This window comes from Pocillopora verrucosa, chromosome 10 (assembly GCF_036669915.1).
Source record: "Pocillopora verrucosa isolate sample1 chromosome 10, ASM3666991v2, whole genome shotgun sequence".
Taxonomy (NCBI): Eukaryota; Metazoa; Cnidaria; class Anthozoa; order Scleractinia; family Pocilloporidae; genus Pocillopora; species Pocillopora verrucosa.
In genome coordinates, this window is record NC_089321.1 from 6,963,328 (window position 1) to 6,984,947 (window position 21,620).

Sequence of the window (21,620 nt, forward strand, 5' to 3'; positions counted from 1 at the left end):
TTTTATCATCATTAAGAGGATTTCAGCCAACACCGGAAACTTACCGTAGCTGTTTCTAATAACTTAAATATTAGTAATGTTTGCTGATATTTTGGTGGAAATTTATTGACAAGCTCTAGAGATATTAAGGGAGATGTGACCCACAATCTGGTATCCAAAACTCAACAGACAAAACGAGATGTTGGCACTCATCAAATGATTTGAGATATAGTATGAGGCAAACGTATTTTTATCTAATCAGCTGCAAATGAGGTTTAGAAGAAGTCCATAGTAGTTTAGCAGAGCAGAAACACAGTAAATGGTTTGAATCCAGGGGTAGATAATGAAGACTGCTCGTCCGGGTGAGTGTAGTCCAGAGAAGGAATGTTGTCACCAGTGGTGACTGACGTTTCGACAACTTGAGTGGAAGGCAAAGGCAAGTCAACTTACTTGGCTCTGATGATATGCCTTCCGCTGAGGTTGTCGAAACGTCAGTCACCACTGTGACAACCGTTAGTGGGGGAGTCGGTAGGGGAATGGGGGGGGGGGAGAGAAGAGGGGAGTTTATTGGTCGACGTGGATTCCCGAACTGCCTTGCGTCGGTACCAACATTATTACATTATCACAGTGGCTTTGCCAATTTCCTTGCCTGGGGTCCTCCTCCTCCCCCTCGAAGCAGATATGCACCGTTGATGATAACGTGACCTTTAAGATTTCGGTACTTGTCATTTTAATATTAGACATTAGAAGCAGACTTACACTGTTACTATTAAGGTGGAATTCATCAGCTCTCGATCTGAAGGAAACTTTCTCGGGTATAAAATGTCTCAGAATTTTCTGTGTTTAGGTCTGTGCCTTTGTAACGTTCTATTTATGAACATTCAGACCGCTGATTCCTCTGCCCCAACAGGTAAGATAAAATAATCTCCTATTAAATTACTAAGTTAAATAATCCTAATCCTGGATAAGGGTTTTCTTACATTTCTAGTCTCTAAGTGTAGAACTCGGAAAAGTTAAAAAATGTCCCCCTTTCCCACACTTATTGTTGAGAATTTCCGCTCTTTCACAGATCGTGTAATTTTTTACTTCACGTAAGATACGTGCGGAAATTTCCTAAATTGCAAAGTAACTGACCACTCTAAGCTTCATAAATGTATCCAAGCTTGAAATCTTAACTTGGAGGCTTGATAGACTGGATAATTCATAGAAACAACCAAGTGGTTGTTTCTTCATTTCTCGTTGTATTTTCAATCTGCATACTGACCCGGAAACTTCGTTGAGATTTCGATACTACAAAGTTATTTGGGATATATACACTCACACCTAATAGTACGTGTTTGCTCTGATCCTCGAGTTAAGTTTTTAAGTCTGCTATCTTTAAAAATATTTTCCATCTTTTGTGTTTTGACTTATAACAGTAATTTAAAAAATCCTTACAGGCTAATATATTATGCAAAATTGATCACATTCTTGAAATTAGGTTCCGCTACTTGTCAGTGTAAACAGTTTCTGCATTGATTATAGCAAGTGCTCTATTGTTCGAGAGAACTTCGATTCTTACTTTTATTTTAACTCGATATGATTTTCCTCCTCTGCAATGGTTAGGCACTAACATGTTAAATTTGTTTTAGGAATAATCTTCGTTCATTATTCTGTTACAGTTCATTCCTGTTCTCATAAATACTTATCTGATCTTGCGAGATTTCCGCAATTCATTTTAGTGCGTCCTGTTTCAGTTTCCATCATGGTCTTTTAGATTGTTTTGAACTTTTTAAAAGAGAGGGTAAGATCGGAAATTTACAGGCGTTCAGTTTTCACACAGTCATGTTTAAAGTTATACGTCTCCAATTAAACAAATGAAAAAGAATCCGTGTGAACGTTACTTAAATTCAATACTGCATCGGAAAGCTTAAAAATCATCAGAGAAAATCGATATTTATCAATAATAGATAGAGTATTTGGCCACTTGATTCCTTTGGACCTGTTCCTCGCGAGTGAAAATATTTGGTCGCTCATAACATCCACTACCTGCATTGTCCTCATGAGGGTGATGCTACAAAACATTAATTGCAATACAAAATTATAATGTCGATTCTTAGACAAATCAGGCTCGAAATTTATAATTATAACTTCTAACTACACAACACTTCATTCAGGGAAAAGGTCTGACTAGTACTTCGTGTTTTATACAATTTAATTTAATACGTTTTATATATTAAGTGATATTGCAGGAATTTACGTTTCTGAATGTTATAATGGAAGTTAGGGGTATAGAGCTGTTATCCATAACCTTGATCTCTAAATTTACATTTCCTCTTTCGCTTATCAAACAGAAAATTCCTCAAGAGAGTCAACACTTTCTGCGCCAGAGAGAGGTAAGCGTGTAATCAAACATGTCTAAACTAACTAGTATGAGAATAAAGAGTTAATTTTTTTTGAAAATTTCAACAAATTTCAGATGATCCAACTGGGGCAATGCTACCCACATCTACCCGCGCACCTGACCAAAAACTCGCTCGCGTTTTTTTTTTCACTCCTCCGCTACTATCACACAATTTCTGTTCCGCTCCGTTTTGCACTCTGAATGCCTGGTACAGGCTAGATTCATTGACTCACGCACTACTTGTAAAAGACTGAACACTTTAACACAGACATATTTTCCGTATATTTTCATCGAAGAGTAAGTATAAAAGCATAATCTGTAAGAGGGTCTGAACAAAATAAACCGACTTGCAACAACTGACTACCGACAAAACGCAAAAGCAATTACCAATTAGCGACAAGAAAATATTAAGCGACAAAGGAAATGGTTCAAAATTATCGATGTTTATGTATTCAGAAAGAAGAGCATTCTGCTTAAGAGGTAGACAACTCAAATTTAAGAATTTTTCAAACTTTTTAACGGCAGTGAAGGAGCGCGGGCTCATTCTGAGAACAACGTCCGCCCACAACGTATGTGAATAATTAACTTGCATTTTGAATCATTTTTCAGATTTACTGACTACCATTAGAAATACAAAAATTTAACCGACTACCCACAAAGTGATGAAGTTCTAACCGACAATCGACATGAGGACTCCCGGCCCCATTCCGACATTGCTGCAAGCCTTCCACCTATCGAAACAAATGATTAGCAGATCAGCAGAGTCTTGTCGGTAGAAAAACGTTTTTTGCGCTTACTCAAAAGTATGAGATTCAAGTACACCTGACGTACAAATCGATATAAGTTTTTGATCACTCGAAAATTATTCATGGTCGCCTTTTATTTGTTACGGATATAAATTTCTCATGCCCTGGAAGGGAGTAAAGCTTAAGTTTGTTAGGGGACATTTTCCCCAATTATTGAATATCAATAGTATTGCGCTGCTAAATTTAAATTAAATTTCGTTCTGAACTAGAAACTAAGACATACTTTTTCTTTCTCAGCTTGGCGTTTAAGCGGGTTTGTTATCGCCTATTTCGTCACCTTGGCAGTAGTTGCAGCCATGCTTTACTGGTTGTCACGCCAAACGAAAAAGGATACGACAAATGGAGATGAGTTACAGATGAACACGTCACCGCTGGAAGTTGGCATAACTCACCAAGCAGTTGCTGAAGACTCCGAGAGTCCAGAGAATGTTACAGTTCTCTTTAATGACAACACAAAGTTTTAAGTTGAGGACAAAAAAAAATACATAAACTTCATTTACATTGTAAATTCTTGTAGATTTATCTACTAAACACCATTCTACTTCAGTACCACCGTAGTAGTTCGCTATGCGGGCCTTAGTATCTTAGAATAGCTGACTCGCTTTATATCATCGATCGAGTAACGTCGAGTAAGAAAATTAATCAGAAAAATGGGTTTTAGAATCAGCAAGATTGTTGTAGAGTCTTATCCATAGCAGCTCTACGGCTAAGGAACAGTCGGCCAACTTAAATGCGTCTCTCTCTTATTCATTTTGATTAGAAGAGTATTTCTTGAAAACATCGATGCTATGATGCCCGTTTACATTACCTGGATAATCTTAAACACGGCGTTTTTATTAGTAAAAAGCTACAAAATCCTTCGTCCACACTAGGAAATGGATGATAGTTTTTAGTCCACAGCAGAAAATTGAACGGGAAGATCATCTCCAGCTACTACAGTTGACTGCATCCTCGGGCATGCGTAAAACAAGTTGTTGTTTTTTTTTTCTATCACGGCAAAAAAATAAAAGAGCGGTTAAGTCAGCGTTTTCTTATAACAAACGAAGACACAAAGCCATTGTTTTCAATTTTGTGAGTAAGTTGCACTTTGTTTTTGGTAGACTGTTTGGACGAATTAAGTAGCCTGACTGGTGGACGTAGCCGTAGAAATAGATTCTTAATCTACGTAGTGTGGACGAAGCGCTGATCATTGAGGTTAATTCCTCTCGAAATCATTTCTATCTGTTTACAGTTTGCATGTTAGACGAGATTTTCAAGGAGTGGAAATGTCCTAGATCTTCCGTAAATGTACTTTGTGGGCAATTATTTCAAACCCGGCTCGACATCGGAGGAAACGATCTCCGTTTTATTAGTAGTTTTTTAGGTTATAGAGTTTTTAACATTTGCAAAAGACTTATCTGTGGCACCTTCAAGACTGTGGAATAGGGCGTCGACTTCACTGCGTGTCAGCGAAATTCTGAAATTTTTATAAGGAAATAACGTCCCGAAACTGAATAAAAAAATATTTAATTCTTAACGCTACTTGCGCGATTATAAAGAAGAAACTACCCGTTCGAAAACTTCCTTCAAAGGTGCTGAAAACTCGATTTTAGACGACGTCATTTAAATCGATTCGGAAAGCTGTCTGCGCACGTAAGACCCACGGTTTTCAAACACCTGCAGCTCAAGTTATTTCTAGAAATGAGTCAAGGACACCTTTTCTTGTGGCGCCAAATCTTCAATCAGATCTCAAAGAGATAAAGAAAGTAGTGGGAGACTTTGTTTCATTCGACTCGAGTAATCACGGAGTTAGCTAGCTGGGCAAGATTAAAAATGGCGGCTCCCTGCAACCTCAAAACGCATTCAACTTTTTATGATTCCGGCGATACGCAAAATTCACAGTTAGGAGCAAATGCATTTGAAAAACGTGATCGATATTGTGATCGATATAAAGCGCAGTAAGGACCGGTAAGTTAGTATGATTCCGCACTCATCTTTTCCGGCCTTTTTCGGCACTCATTTGAAAATTGCCTTACAATGGATATTATTGGATCGGATACGACATAAAATAAAAAGAAAAAAACTGGCTGACGGTCGATTGGAATACTTTTTGGTCGTATTGTGTCTCTTACAATCGAGCATAGAGGGAAAGCGATTCGCAGATTGTGGTTCGTACGGGAACTGGCTGGGTCGAGACGCAGTGTGTCTCGTTCCAATCTCCTCTCTTCTGAGGTTTCAGCGTCATATCAAAAGGAAACAAAATGGCTCACCATTGAAGCCCACCCGGCTTACTGACGTCTGACGGTGAACCGGTGGAATTGGAAATATATGTTTTAAGATGACCTCAGGACACTGTTTGACGCCTCTATTCATTTCTCTCTTGATTGGAAATTCCAATTTTGTTGTTAAAGGTAAGAAAAATTAGTTTAACTCGGAGAGCTCCAAATGAAGTATGGATGGTGCCCTATATCCAGAAGGAATGTTGAGTTTACCATCATGGTTACGAGTTCTTAACAACTGCATGGGGTATCGGATCGATCTTGAGTCATGTTCTTGATGTAGTAGCTAAAGTTTTTCCTTAGGTTACTGTTTTTCTTTTCTCTTTTCTTACTGGAATGCTGCAGATATTTTTGATATCCAACATTTTGACAAACGTAGCAACATACCCTCCAACAGCCATGGAAACAGTTGCTCTTGAGATAGTTATTTCATGTACTTCAATTCATTTTCAATTTCAGTATACCACAACATCATAACCTGCCACAGAAAATTTTGTTCATAATTCCTACCCAAAGCAGTTCATCCGTGTCAAATCTGTTAGTCAATATCAACACCGCGCTTCAACCGCTGCGAACAGAAATAATTATTAAACCACAGTAACGCGTTCATCTTTGTCAAATCTGTTAGTCAATATCAACACCGCGCTTCAACCGCCGCAAACAGAAATGATTATTAAACCGCAGTAACGCGTTCGTCTTCGTCAAATCTGTCGGTCAATATCAACACCGCGCTTCAAACGCTGCGAACTGAAATAATAATTAAACCGCAGCAACGCGCTCAATCACGAACCTGACCTCGCTTGCTACCTACGATATTGTGTTGTTTCCGCTTTATATCATAATGAGAGTACATTTTCATTTGATTGCTAACAGTTACTAAGATCGCTGAAATTTCTTAAAAAGAAGCTGAGTTAGGCCATTAGGGTTAAATAGCATCTACTGATCTAAGAATTTCAACATTTGATTTTTGATGATAAATGGGATTTTAGTCTAATACCGGAAATTGATTCGTTTTGCCAGCTGGACTCTGGCGGAAACTCGATCGATGAGTCGCAGTGATCCATGGTATTGGATTTCTGCAGGACGAAGGGGGTCGAAGATCTGTCATTTTAGAAAAAAATCAGTGAGCAGATAATAGGGATTGAAAGGTCCAGACAAGAGAAATAATTGATTTAAAAAAGGAAAAAGAAGAAGGAAAAAACCATACGCTTAGAATCTTAAGAAAAAAGCGGAAACAGGTGTGTGTGTGTGTGGGGGGGGGGGGGGGGGGTGCGTCCATCTACTCCACTTGTTGCACAACAGGGAGGGGGGATATGTTAGCTCGCTCTTGGGGTTTTGTTTCCAAAGCTTCAACGATTTTCGAACTGGCTTTATACGATCGTGTCGAGACGCACTGGACTGAGGGAGAAACTTAACTGCAAGTCTGTTGCTAATATCGCTTTTCAGAGAGCAAAAGTTCGATTTAATTCAATACGTAAATTTTTGGGTAAGTATCGAATCGACGTTTTCGCTGTATCGTTATTGTAATTTAAAAAATGAAGTAGCAAACTGGATTTACTGATGTAGCAAACACAATGTTCGGTGGAGCGAACAAGTAGCGAATTCGAACCGTAGAAAACCGGAAATGTAACGAAACCGGCTGCTGGAAGACGATTTCCTTACCCAAGGTCCCCTCTCCTCAGTGGTAGATTTGCATCAGCGGTGATAAACAGATCACTCGGTTCAGGGTCGATGATTATCGGTCGGTTGAATCAGACTGACGGTGCAACTCTTCACGTACAGCCCATCGGTGTTTGATCCGAAGACTCATCTCTCAAGCATAAAATGTCTCAGAATTATATGTACCTTTTTCTCTTCCTCGGTTACGTTTTATTTTTGGCCATTCCGACCTCTGCTTCTAGCTCACCAGGTAAGATAAAATAATCTCAAACTGATTTGTACAACCCTATCTGAGGGATTTTGCTAAATTTGTAGTTTCTTGATAAAAAAAACCTCAGTGTTGAAAGCAAAAACGTCACACATGCACGTACGGATTCAGTTTTTTTTTTTGTTGATTGATGAAAGTTTCCGCGCCTACACAAACGACCGCTTAAATTTCCTTCACTGAAGTAAAACGCTTAACCGATTTTAATTTTCGATCGAGACGGAAATCGCGTTAATTGCTGAGTAGCAGGCCATTATAGGGTTCATATAGTTAGCTAAGCTTGAATTTATAATGTGGAGTCTTGCCAGACTGCCCAACTGATAGACTGATCGATGGCCGGATTTTCTTTTCTACGTTTTTGACAGAATTTTCGTAAGGACCAGGAAACTTTGTCCCGTTTTGATTTTTAAGGTTATTTGGGATACATACACTATACCCTAAATAATAAATTTGGGTGATGATCCTTGCGTCAAGACCATTATCTTCTAGCACATCTTTACAGTCGATTTTTGTGTTTCGAGTAAATCAGCTAAACATTATTAGTTTCCGGGGCTATCAATCACTTAATATTGTGATTAACTTCCATCAGTGTTAACTGTTGTAAGAGGATTCATATTTTAGCCATCACTTTCGCTTCCTATCACTCTGAAAAGTGTAAACAGTTTCTACATGAGTTACATCAAATGCTCTTTCAAAAAACCTAAGATACTTGGGTTTTTTTTTAGTTTAACTTGACATTGACATGTTTCCTCCGCCTCGGGAGTTTCCTATACATTTCTTTCCAATAAATATCTTTTTTCAGTTTTTCTGTTTGTAATTTATAAATGGACATGCTTTTCCTGTCCACCGTTTCCAGTTCGAATTTGGAATGAGGTTTTTAGTGGAGGGACGAAAACCTGAGGACCTGGAGGAAAACCCTCGGAGACTCGGAGCCAGAGCGAGAACCTTCAAGAAACTCAAACCACATGTGACGCCAACTCCGGGAATCGAACCCAGGCCACAGCGGTGGGAGGCGAGCACTCTCATCACTGCCCCATCCCTGCTCCCAGTAATATTTACCCAGGGATCACGGATCTCTTCATAGCAAAACCGAATTGTTTTTTTTTTTCATTTGAGACTCAAGATCCCGAATACCGAAGCCAGTGCCGCTCTTAAATTCTTTGCGCATCTTCCGACGGGTCACTCCAAACATTAAGTGATATTGTAAGAATATAGCGCTCTAAATACTTTCAAGAAAGGCAACGTTGATGTTTTAGTCATTTTTCATTATCATATTTATATTCCATATTCCTCTTTTTTAAACAACGCCTTGTCCATCATCAACAGTTTCGCCTACACCTTTGTCTTCATCTAAATCCTTCCCATCAGCCCCACCAGCGTCACCTACACCTACAGCTTGGTTTTCAGCTCAATTCTTCCCATCAGCCCCACCAGCGTCACCTACACCTACAGCTTGGTTTTCAGCTCAATCCTTCCCATCAGCCCCACCAGCGTCACCTACACCTACAGCTTGGTCTTCAGCTCAATCCTTCCAATCAGCCCCTCCAACGTCACTTACACTTACAGCTTGGCCTTCATATCAATCCTCCCAATCAGCCCCACCAGCGTCACCTACACCTACAGCTTGGTCTTCAGCTCAATCCTTCCTATCGGCCTCTCCAGCGTCACTTATACCTACAGCTTTGTCTCCTACAGGCGGCCCATCAACTGCCCAAGAGAAAGGTATATGTGTTAACATGTGACATTAAACACATTTACTCTGACTTTGAAGTTCTCAGTATTAAGGCAGTGGGGACACTTCCGTGTTTACTAAAAAAGATTTCCTTATTTCTGCGTATGTTATCATCGTTTCTCATTTTACCATGGCATAAATAGAGATAAATTATTCGTTGGAAAGTGCGAACGAACGATTTTTGTTTACAAGTTGCGATGCATCAAGTAACTCACTCAGGAAAAGCTTTTAATGTAAAATCTTTTTTGCGCTCGGTCTGTATTCATGACGTCGAGCCAAATATTCTCCCGTTTAGGCCTCTCACTCAGTCAATAATATAAGTTCATGGTAGTTCCCCTTTCAGCGTTTCTCAAAAAGCGAACCTAACTGAAATCCAAGAAAAACTTTGCGTTCTCATGACAAATTTCTTCTCCAAACAACTATTTTTTTTTCTTAACTCTAGACACAGGTGGGAAGACCACTGAAGCCCCGAGTCGGTCTGAAAAGAAATTATTAATCGGGTTAGTTGTTGCTTATATCACCGTCCTAGTACTTGTTGCGGTCACCTTCCACTGGATATCCCGCCGGGAAAAAATGAAAGCAGCAAAAGGAACTGAGTTCGAGATGGACGCGTCAGCGCTGTGTGGATCAGCGGCAACAAGGTTGGGGAACATCAGTGAACCGGAAGTTGGCATAACTCACCAGGCATTTGCTGAAGACTCTGAGAATCCAGCGAATGAAACTGTCCCTGAATCACAGGAAGTTCCTGTTCAGTTTTCGGAAGATACGAAGTTTTAAATGTTGGACAATTTATTAGTAAACTTTCAAGCCGCATTCCTTTAAAAATTCTTGTAGATTTATAAACTAACAGTCTCGTAACATCATTTTTTCATTCTTGGTAACAGTTGGATGGCGAGCCATGATTTGCAAGAGTAGCTAAGTTCCTCAAAGAAGTAGTATGCAGCAGAAGCTGACGCTAACTAATTTTTTTCACCGCCATTGAAATAGAATCCCTGAAGTTTTTACATTGGACGCTATTCATTAGTTCAAAGAATAGCCCAGCTCTTCGAGAATTCTCTTTGAATGTGATTTATAAAATACGTATATATTTGAATCTTGCTTTACCAATCACCTGAAACGAAGAAAAGCCTCGCTCCACTTTAGTACAACTTTCAGTGTTCTTCGTAAAAATTTGAAGTTACGCGAAAAGGCATATATGATTCCAACTACAATTTATAATAGCAGAAGCTGCATTTCCACTACACGCTGTCGTTGCACGTGTTATCATCGACCCAAATCTTGTCTGCATACTCGAGCATGCGCACAACAGGTTTTTCTTTTCTTTTTTTTTCTCTGTTATCATAACCTCCAACCAAAATTTCCAAAGTCAGCAAGTTCATTTTACATAAGAGGACGCATGGCCGGTGTTTTCAAAATTATTTTCGGTGGACAATTAGACCACATTAGCTTGGACCGTAGAAATACAGTTGGGTTTTTTGAAATCTTGATCCTCGTGGTGTGGAAGGGTGCCGTTGATTGTTAATGCTCTCCAAAACAAACAAACTTGTACAAGTGGGATGAAGGTAGAGAGAAGTTTAGTTAAGACCACGAATGGAAAAATAAATTAGAATGGTCGCAACCTTCTGTCCAAGTAACTATTGGTTTCACAATTTAATTTGATCATAAGGCTGAGGTGAGGATTTGTTAACTTAACACGCGTAAATTCTATTGCAGTGAGTTTTTTTTTCCTATCGTCTTTTGTCATTACTGCTGTAATAGTGCTAATTGGTGATATGTCCTCGAAATTCTCTTTGCTGAGAAAGTTTTTATCAGACTCTCCCAGAAAAAAAAGAGGAAAATCTTAACGCCTGCGTGAATGTCCGACTTCTATATAGAATGTAGATCTGAGCAATTTTAGCTTTGCTCAACTCGCTCTCGTATCTATCTTTGTTTTCAGTACAATATCTTTCAATTTGGAAGCGGACACTTTGATATGATCGAACATCCTTTTACTAATTAAAGAGATTTCGGCAAGTTTTAATTGTACTTGATATCTCCCATCTCGTTCAAAATTGATTTCAAAAGAGCAATTTTTTTTCTTGACAAATAACGCTTCGAAAAAAAATTTTGGACTGAAAACTTAGACACTTTTCATGAACCAGTACATGACATTCAGACTGCATTTCAATTGTCTGCCCTTGCCATAAAAGACAGACGATACAAACAAGGGCTATTAAGAGTCTCAATAAATGCCAGTTTTTGGCCCTCAAAGGAAAGTTTAGAAAAACATCCTCCTCGTGTCTTTTGTGCGTATATTGGCCCGAGCATATCTATCAGAATATTTTGAAATATTTCCAACTGATAAAATTTCAATGTTTACCCAACCGATAAGAACTTTTACTAGCCTGCAAGTTGTTCCCGGCTTTTCTTATTTTTTTCGAGAAAAAATTTCAGTCATGTTCTAACAGAAATTTCAAGCCAGAGATGCGGGTTAAACAAAACTTCTTATCAATAACAAATGATGGCTTTGTTTTTGTTATTCACTCGAGTGAGACAAAACAGTTCCAACAAATTCATAACCAAGAGCTAAAAGCCGTCGAAAATAAAGCAATTTACATAAACTTGGGTTCTGTTTGGCACGGGGTGTTTCACGACGTGGTAATTTATAATTTTCCTATTATGTGATATGAGTACAATGAGAAATTACCATAAGGACATGACCAAGATGTTTTTGAGAAAAATTGTCGAGTCTGGCTAATATTGATTATGTCATATTGAATCTCTCTCTGTTCTGAGAATAAGATCTGGCAAAGCACATACGAGCTGATTCTCTCAAAACTACGGCTAGTAAGTATTACGTGTATCAAGACCTAGACGAATTTATCACTTTCTAACACCTTATTGGATCGACAAAAGATGTATATTCTACCTACTTGGAAATAATATTGTGAGCTAGCAATTAATTATCTATTGTAGTTTGTAAATAAGCGCTTCTTGTTTTGACAGATATTCCTTCGGTTGTTAAGAATAATCCAATCAAGAGAGAAACAATGATAGCCTGTTATAAATACGATGTTCAAATGTTTTCTTTAAAAGCGAAAAAAAGGACATCACATTTTCATATAGGACGAAGCGGAACAAAGCAAACATTCAGGTAAGGATTATGGCCTACAGAATTAAAAAAATCAGGTTAATGACAGTTTTTGGTAGAAATCCTCACGAAGAACAAAGTACTCTTTGAAAAATAACGAGAAGTGCTTGAACCTGCAGGCTTCTGCTCATTAGACGCTGAATTGTCTTTTCATAACACAGCTGCATGAACTCTTAGTTTTACTGGCTTGCTTAAAAAAACTTTCTATATACAATTTTAAAGCACACCTAAATCAAGGTGTTTATGGAATTTTTTGTAGAAATCCATTTGGGATACCAACTTCTCTTTGAAAATTAAGGAAAGCAACTAGAACCTGCATACTTCTGCTTAATAGATTACAGTATAAAATGACAAAACTAAATTCTCTTTCATCTTAAACTCATAACTTAACCCTTTAACTCTAAATAGTATATATCTTCGGTGCAAGCCCGAATCAAGGTCTTAATGTATTGGACTATTCCTTAGTAAGGATGTGGAATTAACTTTAAGATCTTTGATATAAAGACGAAAACTTTGGTGGTGCTTTTATTTTTTCTTCCTTCGGGATAAACTAGCATCTACATTCGTGTAGCAAGGGTTTTTTTTTCAAACATTTTCTGATCATGTTTTCATGCGCAAATTTTTTATTTTGTCCAGTAACTAAGGAGTTATATTAAACATATAAAATGAAAGCTGCACCTGAACATTAAGAATCTTTCATCCACTCCGATTAGCAGTTAGATATTGGTAAATGGAAAACTCAAGTTCTCGGTCCGGGTGCTGAATATGCCAAGAAGAAGAAAACAAAAATGAGAAAAAGAAACGATGGAGAGGGGTAATGGAAAAAGAAGGGATATGAAAGCAGCTTATATCTTATAACATGCTACAATAAACTTTCTTGTGATCAGCAACTTACTCACCAAGTAGTTGGGAATAGACTGTTGCCAGTAGCGTTAATTCATTCAGTGGCTATTAATTATCACGCAACATGATGTCGAAGCACTCTAAGCACTCGGTTAGTCAACACATGCATGGATTACTGTCATACGTGGAATAAACACAAGAGCCATATGAGTTTAAAATAACTTCTCACATGTGATTTTTAATTGTTTAAAATCTTTTGCTACTCAGCCATAGTCAGTCTATTAACCCTTCGATCAATTTGAGTCCTAGGTTCGAATTTAATTTTTCTTCGTTCGAATTTGTTACCTTGTCGTACGTAAAGAAAATGCGAAATTGGTAACCATAGATAAAATTAAACCTCAGCAAATGGTTACATTATAATTTCCGACTCAGACCCGATATTAAGGTATTATTTTAAGCCATATTGTACAGTTACACACCTTAAGTAAGTTACTGAAAAGTTAGATGAAGTAACCTGTTAAAGTCTCTCGTTTAAGTTGCTGGTGTTATTATTTCGTATTAGTTGGTAGTGACGAAGAAGAAGAGACAAGGAGACAATTCTCACGGTCCTCTTCAAAATATGAATGATGTGGAAAAAAAGAGAAAAGATTCAGTTGATTGCACGTAGATTTGAACCATTTCAGTCCATAAAAGTACCTAATAGGTGATATTTTATTGCACAAATGTTCTTCCTTGTTCCAACCAATCCACTGAAGGATCGTTCCTTCTCACTTAATTATTTTTGTCAGTGTTTTTGTTTTGTTCCAACCTTTTGTCTGTTTGATCGATGTTTTAATATAAGGCCATTTGAAATCATGCAGTTGCATATTTCTATTACCCATGCAAACTGTCGATTGATTTCACAAGGTAATTTAGAATTATCTACTGAGTTCAGTGATAACGTAAATTGGCTACCGTAAAGAGTTTCAGATCTGACGTTCCGAGCGTCGGTTGATTTGGGCTGGAATGATCATGTTCACCGTGAGAAAGACTGCGGTTGGTAATACAGTCGAAGCTGTATTTAGCGGTCACTCCGTCTAAGCGTTCGGTTTTCAAATTTCCGAATTTTTTTCCCCGTAGTACTGTAATTTTCAACTCTAATAAGCGGTACGTCGTGCTCACCCCTTACTGAGTCCCGACGGCCTGATTGTATCGCTCAGGACCTGTATTGAACAATCAACTATAGTGGAACCACTCAAATAAAATTGGGGATAATCTTTAAAGTAAAATCTAATCCATGTTTAACTCCCGAAATCAATGTTAACAGTATTTTTGAGCGATATTTTGTACATGAGGGGTCAATTAGGCATAAAATGGCGTTTTTCATCGTTCTTTTATGATACCCCTATTCTTTGGAACCTGCATTAAGCGATCACCTCGCTATTCCCCATGAAATGCTCCTCCTGGACACGAAGTTGAGAAAGAAACTCGTTTCTGTTTTCCTCTTTAGCTTATCAACTCGAAATTCGAGATCAGTATAGCGCAGGTCCACTTCAAATTAATCTCTGGTAATGACCGTATAGAAACTTACATTTCTTTATTCTATGACAATATCTACCTTTAGCAAAAGGGATATATGATCGATTTAAAAATAAATAGAAAAATAAAACTTAGTAGATTGACTACAAAAAGGCAGAAAAAGAGTTCAACCTTTTTCGCTTTGGAAACTTCAGTCAGTGTTAATTCAATGAAAAACTTAAGTTTACTATGTATAAATTTGTTCATGACGGCCATCCAGCGACCAAACACACAAAATTTAATTTGACTCATTGTTAAATGGGATTATTAAGACAGGAATACGTCAAGTCTTCTTCTAAAGTGCCAGTTTCATAACAATATCATAATTTGGTTAAAAGTGGGATTAAAGCTTTATATTTCGTTTTGATTAAAGTGTAAATAATTTGGCACTTTTCTTTTATGAGTTTAAAGCAGCGACTAATATTATCTAGTTTTTCTTTTCAAGATATGTGATCAATTTGTGATGCGTCTCTTAAGATTTTCAAAAAAGACTTTTATAGTATTTAATGAAGTTCCATGAAGGTAAATCTTGCTCGAATTTCAGCATAGAAGAACGATTTTCACTAATTGAAGACTAAATGGATTTTCGACCTTGTAAACCGTCTTTTCGTTTCCATAGAGTCTCTAAGACTCTTTACGCTCTCGGGAAGAATTTTCTGCCTCATAAGGATTAAATATCTAATTTGAAAGGGTCTCTAGATTTCCAGTTCCTAATCTGTGTGAAAGAAGCTGTAAACGAAGGTAAAGTAAAGCTAAAAATGGTATCTCACAAGTGCCCGTTGTTTTACTCTAATCGTTAGTTTACCGATAGCCACAAAATCACATTTTACGAGGTTTGTAAATGGATTTTGGTGGTTAATAATAACGATTTTTTGCTGTGCTAATTGCTTATTTTGATAGCCTTATCTGTTCGCTGAGAAGTAAAGGAAGGTGTTTGACGAAATGCAATTATAACGAGGAACGAGAAAAGAATCAAAATAAGGCGAGGAATTCAAACAACAAGATTCTCTGCCGGTTTAATGACACTTTCAAACACATGGGAGTGAAATTATTGTCGGAGCACGTTTGTAAATCGTAAATCGGCGATTCACCTGACAATATTTGATTAGTTTTAACTGCCAAACATAGCAATGAGGTAATCAAATTGAGGTATTGCACGAAAAACTTCTTTACCAATGAAAGTAACGTAGATCAAAAGCAAAAAAGGGAAAAAAAAGAGAAGATGTCGAAAAGCGTCCGAGGAACAAAGGCATAGTACTCAACATGTTTTTTTCCGGCAGTATTGTATGTTGCTTGTCAGTGAATTAACATATGTCCTGGAAATCTTAATTTTCTTCCACAATCCTAGGTTTCGTTCTGAGATTAGCAAAAAGAGACGAAGCAGAACTTCTCCAACAACCAAGAAAAGTGATGAACGTAAGTAGGAACTTAATTTCGCTTTTTAAACTGCCAAGCACCAAGTTAAAAAGCTAAGAAAATATTTTGTCAGTAGGTTACCTTTTTTGATTTTTGCCACCAGAGCAAGATTTCATTACTGATTAAAGGAGCCACGCATGCACACCTGTTTTGATATCATCTCGGTGTTATGCCTTATTTCATTACAATAGGTAACAGGTAATGAGGGGTCGATTCTACCTCAACTTTTCGTATTTTTCATCAAAAATTTCATGGAAACACAGTTATTACAGCACAGTTATTACCTGACATGTTGGGATCATTTTTTTTCTTTTAAAAAAAAGACAGGTTAAACACTATTGATGATTTTTGTAGAAATGCTTCAATTTTGGCGTCATGTGTTTAACTCAAAAGCTACGACCCTTATTTTTTCATTGTCGATTAAAGTCAACGTATCGAAGTTTTAAAAATGTTAAGTAACAGGCTGTGACGTACCTTGACCTTTTTTTTTATTTACAGGTGATTTTACTTGCTAGCGTTGTCTTAATGACAGCATTCGTAGTAAATGGCAATCCTGTTAAGGTTTGTAAAACAGTTTTTTTTTTTCATTGTCAAAACGCACAACCAGTCAGAATTCAGGCAGCTTTTAATCGCAGTGCTCATCGATAGAAATTTTAGCCGATCAAGCACAAGTCCTTAATTCTCTTAGATCTTTCTTCGTCTTCATTCCCGACAATTTCTATGGTGCATCCGGTTCAAACCCACAATCCTTTGTGGACTTGTCATTCTGGCCGCGCTCACCATCTCTGTTTTCTTTACTCCATAATCTTTTTTGTATTTCCAAATTAGAAATTCGCCGATCAAAAAGTGAACTGACATTTTCTTTTTTTCAGGGATCGAGGGACTTAAACGACTTACGTCGGTACAAAAGAGCAGGTACAGTTATCAGTTTCTAATGTTCTTCGCACCTCGACATTTGAATTTGTTGTTGCGTTCTTTCAAGAGAACCTCAGGTGTTCTCTATATTTCGTCTATTAACTAGCACCTTTTGTGCAGTCTTAACTCGCTCTTTTTTTCTTTTAACGAAATTCAAGGTCCTTCAAATTATGAACCAGTGGGTTGCTACAGTTCTGGGAAACTGAAAAAGGCGAAAGTATTCGGCAAGAAGTCATACAAGAAGATTAAAGCCGGAGCAGAGAGACCCATTGATCAGTGCAGTGAAGGCCAGGATTATGCCATCATTGGAATCCAGAGGATAAAGAAAGACATTTCGTGTTTAAATGGAAACGAAGCAAAATGGGACCCAAATGATTTCAAAGTGGAAGAAGAAAGCAAATGTCCCGGTGGAGCAGGATCGAAGAAGACAATCTTCATCTACAAGAAAAGCGTGAATCCAGGTAGAGGAAATTATAAAGCGATTTGCGTTTTTCAAACTTTTAATTTTCGCTGAAATTAAAATGTTTATAGCGTCAGGTACCCAACCTGCACGCAAATCGATTGTCCCATCATATGTGAGCTGAACGCTCCCATTTTCGCTTCTATGAAAAGAACTGCCTTTAATGAACCTCAACATGATCCCTCACTTTCTCTATATCCTCTCTATATCTGCCAAGATAATCTTCATTTGCATCCGTGTTTTTTCTGTTTCCTTAACTGGGCTGCGGCAAATACTGTGTCTGAGTGAACTTCTGCCACTCGGTTTTGCCTAACCTGTTTTTTTTTACCTAACTCTTTGAAAATGCATCATCGCTAAAACCTAAAGGAGTTTGAGGGTAGCTAAAGGAAGGGTCATAGTCTACGGCTTTAGGATTTTCATTCACACTTAAAGTTATTAAGTTACAGGCAGTCTCCCGAAATTATCTTCTGAGACAACCACAAATCCCTTTCAATGCCTTGACTGTCCCTAGCCTCTCAATACTCGAAATTGTGGCTCAATTTCATGGCTGCAGTATATGCGCGCACATCGCCTGTCATATTTGAACCTGTAATTTCTTACCTCACAGAGTCTTCTGTTGCTCTGTGGTGTAGCATCGGTAGAATACTTCTAGGGACTCAGAATTTTTCCTTAGACCCACGCCCGAGACCATACGAAGACACTTCTTTCCTTAACCACATCTATGTTCCGTAATGTCTTTTTAGGGATCGTAGCTGACGGAAAGTGCAGATACGGCGACAAAGTATTCAATGATGGAGAAGAAGCCCCAATATATCACAAGACAGGCGACGTGTTTAACGACTATTGTGAATTGTGTGAGTGTATTAAAGGAAACCTGACTGACTGTATGCACATCAAATGTGACACTGGGTTGATGGGCTGTAAAGAAATTGTTTATCCATCAGAAAGTGGGGAGTGTTGTCCGAAATGCAAATCAGAACCTTTAAGGAGAAGTAAGTATACTTCAAATACATTTTCAATGAAAAACTCCGACTATTATAATGGTAATATTAACAATGATTATAATCAGGAATATGATGATAAAATCCGAACTCCGAGATAATAAGGCCTGAAGGAGACAGTAGTCACTGTAGAGAACTACATCTCCTGAGAACCAAAACTGCAATTAGTCAATCCGCTTTTTAATGCGCTGCTAGAGATGATGAGAACGAAATTCCCGATGAAAATCACCCCTGCATTACCCGAAAAACTTCAAAAATTGTAAACTTTTAAATTCTCACTCGATTTAGACAAGACTCAATACAAATGTATTACTGAAAGATATAGGTTAAAATCAGTAATTTGATCCTGTCCTGAATAAACAATTTTGACTTATCTTTAATTTGGTGGTTTCAGAGTGCGACGGCAGGCGATCTTGGTTGAGTTACGAAGATGACGTATGTTTATTTTGCGAATGCCACGGGCAAGTTTCCGCAACGTGCCGCGTTGTCAAACCTGCTTGCCAAGCTGTAAGTTGCAAAGATCCGGTTATCCCCGTCGGAGAGTGCTGCCCATATTGCGGTATTTACGAATTCTTTTTTCATCATAAGACTGCACATGATAACGGTGGTCCTTTTTTCCTTTGGCCACGGATTAAAAATTAAACTGGAATTATGAGTGTCATATTGACGATATTTACCATAAAACTTTTAAATAAAGAGAAAGAAAATTGTGACCAGGGACAACAAAGGTTAAAGAAGGAAAAATGGCACTATATCTGTTGGTAAAATGAACGATGACGCATCAAGCTGTTTTGTTTTTCGTTGATCATAACGTTTCTTTCTTTTCTTAATCAGAACCACAAACAACTCCTCCGCCAGTGTTTACAATCAAACCAACGGAGGATAGACCAGAACCACCCTTCCCATTTCCTTTCTGAAGTGAAATCAAGAAGTAAAGATGGTAAACCGTTGCTTAGTTCGTAATAAGGAATACGTCGTTGTTCTTATCTAGTTTTTTTCCTGTTGATCGTCTTCTTTCAGCTTCCAGTGAGCATTTCAGTTCTTTCTTTTCGACCTCTATCAGTATTTCATTTTTAATTTTTGTCAGACTACAATTTTTTCCAATAAGATCTCGTTTTTTTTTAATCTTCCGTGACTCTCTTTAGTGCTGCACTTTGAAAAAAAAAAGCATATATTCCTTCTGAATTAATAAGCGTCAATCTCTGTTCAATTCATTGGTCTTTGAAAACCAGCAGCACAGAACTTAACTAACTTTTCTGTAACTTATTTTCAGTTGCAGATGATCTACGAAATTTACAGTCTTATGGTGATTTCTCATCCTTCGTTAACTGTTGTATTCTGCAAATGTCATGTTGTTTTATAGAAATTACAACCAGAAATATTAAAAATGTTAAAAAGCAAGGAATTGGTTTAATTTATTGACTGTTATTTTATCTGGTGAGCTCCACATGCTTTTTGCATCAGTTTTCTTTGATAGCGTTATTGCAATTAGATGTAAGCGAATCGTCTGTTCATAGTTGCTATTTTCTAAAACATACTTCTCGCGCTAATTATTCAGGCTAAATCATTATTGCAAATTTGTCAAGATTCTCTCTTGAGATGGTCATGCGGCGCCTTTTACGAACATACAAAGAGAAAAAGAAAAAAAGCCACTCGTTTTAAATAGAGCGACGTGGCTTGAAATCTGCAAGTCTAAAGCCGATTTAACAAGAAACCTTGATGTGGAGGCGGTGAAATTGTGAAAAGTTTGTTGAGGGTTTTAATCGCCTCTGTAAAGTGGCCTTTATCCGCACAGAGTTCCTCTATCTGGGAGGCGATATAAATTAGTGCGCGCGTGTTAACTAAAATTCAATCCTGTGGCCAAGAAAGTGGAAGATGACTCTAATTTGCAATTATATCTATCCGCCTCACACTCAAACATGTAACTGAGGTTCCTTCCTCAAGGTATTTTGCGAAACATCACTCTGAGATAATATTGGTTGCGACACTTCCCAAACACAACGTTTATGATGTTCTATCGCCCCTCTCCTCTTCCTTACAATGTTTTAAAGTACTGATGCGTCCATACCATCTTGTAGACCAACATTGAGAGGGGCAGGGATTTCAGTAAGTGCACCAAGAAATGTGTCTGAGAGTATATCTCGCATGATACAATAATCCAACAAGCGGATCAATTTACTAGTTGTTAAAGTAAACTGTTTTTTCGCTAAAATGAAACTGTAGTGGCAAAATTTCTAAATTTTGCCATCAAATCTATCAAAAAAGCAAAGAAGGTATCCCAGAGTTTTTGATACAAGGAGCACAATGCCAAAATCTTAATTAGTTTCTTGGAAGGGAGCACTTAGACATGACATAACAAGTGTTTTCTTTAGCATGTTTTGCCTGTGCGAAGTTTGTGGCTTCTTGATTTTCATAGACAATGAAGTAAGCAAACCGTAGCTGAAAAAAATGGAAATCATAAATGTCATTGTCTGATAAACGAAGAACTTAGCACCTTTTGTTACCTCCAGAGATTCTTCAAATGTCAAGGATCACGTAAGCAAGACTTGCAGTCAAAAAGTCTTGATGCCATTAATAGAGTGCAATCCTATCAAGGGTCTTTCGATACCGTCAGTACAACATAATACTCAAACCAAGTTGAATGTTCCTTGAATTTAGCATTGTTTATCTAGCTTAAAAAGCTTTAGCCCACAAGCGAATACAAAACAGAAATCCCGTAATTTATTGATGAATTCGCCACTGACCAATCAGGAAAGACATTTTTTGTAGAGTAAAATAATGTTTGTTTTTGGTTTGGTTTCACATATCATTTGCATCTAGTAGCGACTGCTACGTCTGCACAATAGTGCTACCAGTTTGTAAATGTTCCGGTAAATATTCAATATATCAAGTGAAAATATCCCGAATAATGACAACAAGATTGAAAAATAGTTTTTACTGCTGTACAATATAGGTTAAGCGTTAATCACTTAAAAGTTTAAGAAATTTCTCGTCGTATGATTTCCCTTGAGGCCAGATTACTTCCTTTATGAACTTAAAGGCGATAAGGATTAAATCTCCACCGGCCGGTGAGTTCTTTATCACGTTCTATCTTAATCACTTATGATATGGACTGATGGGGCTGGTTATAACACGAAGTCTACAACCTAAACCACGGTTTTACGCAATCAGTGGGCCTTGGGCTTTCTCTATGAGAAGATTAATTTAATTAAACTA

The 21,620-nt window shown here is 37.7% G+C and overlaps 3 protein-coding genes across 6 annotated transcripts; all 3 read left to right on the top strand.

The window, feature by feature from the left end:
- Nucleotides 1–666: 666 nt before the first annotated feature.
- LOC131790435 (uncharacterized) lies at nucleotides 667–5,004 on the top strand. The gene is made up of 3 exons (XM_059107648.2): nucleotides 667–889; nucleotides 2,313–2,354; nucleotides 3,406–5,004. Exons 1-3 carry the CDS (start codon nucleotides 802–804, stop codon nucleotides 3,630–3,632), a joined length of 357 nt encoding a protein of 118 aa, XP_058963631.2. The 5' UTR covers nucleotides 667–801; the 3' UTR covers nucleotides 3,633–5,004.
- A 404-nt stretch (nucleotides 5,005–5,408) lies between these two features.
- Nucleotides 5,409–11,323, top strand: LOC131790437 (uncharacterized). 3 transcript variants are annotated; one of them, XM_066173797.1, is made up of 3 exons: nucleotides 5,409–5,558; nucleotides 8,728–9,072; nucleotides 9,525–11,322. In XM_066173797.1, the coding sequence occupies exons 1-3, from the start codon at nucleotides 5,486–5,488 to the stop codon at nucleotides 9,857–9,859; spliced, it is 753 nt and encodes a 250-aa protein (XP_066029894.1). In that variant the 5' UTR covers nucleotides 5,409–5,485; the 3' UTR covers nucleotides 9,860–11,322. The 3 variants fall into 3 exon arrangements, with proteins under 3 accessions (XP_066029894.1, XP_066029893.1, XP_066029892.1); XM_066173796.1 differs by having other exon boundaries at nucleotides 8,677–9,072; nucleotides 9,525–11,321; XM_066173795.1 differs by lacking the exon at nucleotides 5,409–5,558 and adding an exon at nucleotides 7,136–7,335 and having other exon boundaries at nucleotides 8,677–9,072; nucleotides 9,525–11,323.
- Nucleotides 11,324–12,137: 814 nt separating this feature from the next.
- Nucleotides 12,138–19,805, top strand: LOC131790438 (uncharacterized). Of its 2 annotated transcripts, none has more exons than XM_059107652.2 (9): nucleotides 12,138–12,215; nucleotides 15,961–16,028; nucleotides 16,527–16,589; nucleotides 16,901–16,943; nucleotides 17,102–17,404; nucleotides 18,147–18,395; nucleotides 18,799–18,963; nucleotides 19,239–19,344; nucleotides 19,678–19,805. In XM_059107652.2, exons 2-8 carry the CDS (start codon nucleotides 16,023–16,025, stop codon nucleotides 19,319–19,321), a joined length of 912 nt encoding a protein of 303 aa, XP_058963635.2. In that variant the 5' UTR covers nucleotides 12,138–12,215; nucleotides 15,961–16,022; the 3' UTR covers nucleotides 19,322–19,344; nucleotides 19,678–19,805. The 2 variants fall into 2 exon arrangements, with proteins under 2 accessions (XP_058963635.2, XP_058963636.2); XM_059107653.2 differs by lacking the exon at nucleotides 12,138–12,215 and adding an exon at nucleotides 15,299–15,353.
- The last annotated feature ends 1,815 nt before the right edge of the window (nucleotides 19,806–21,620 follow it).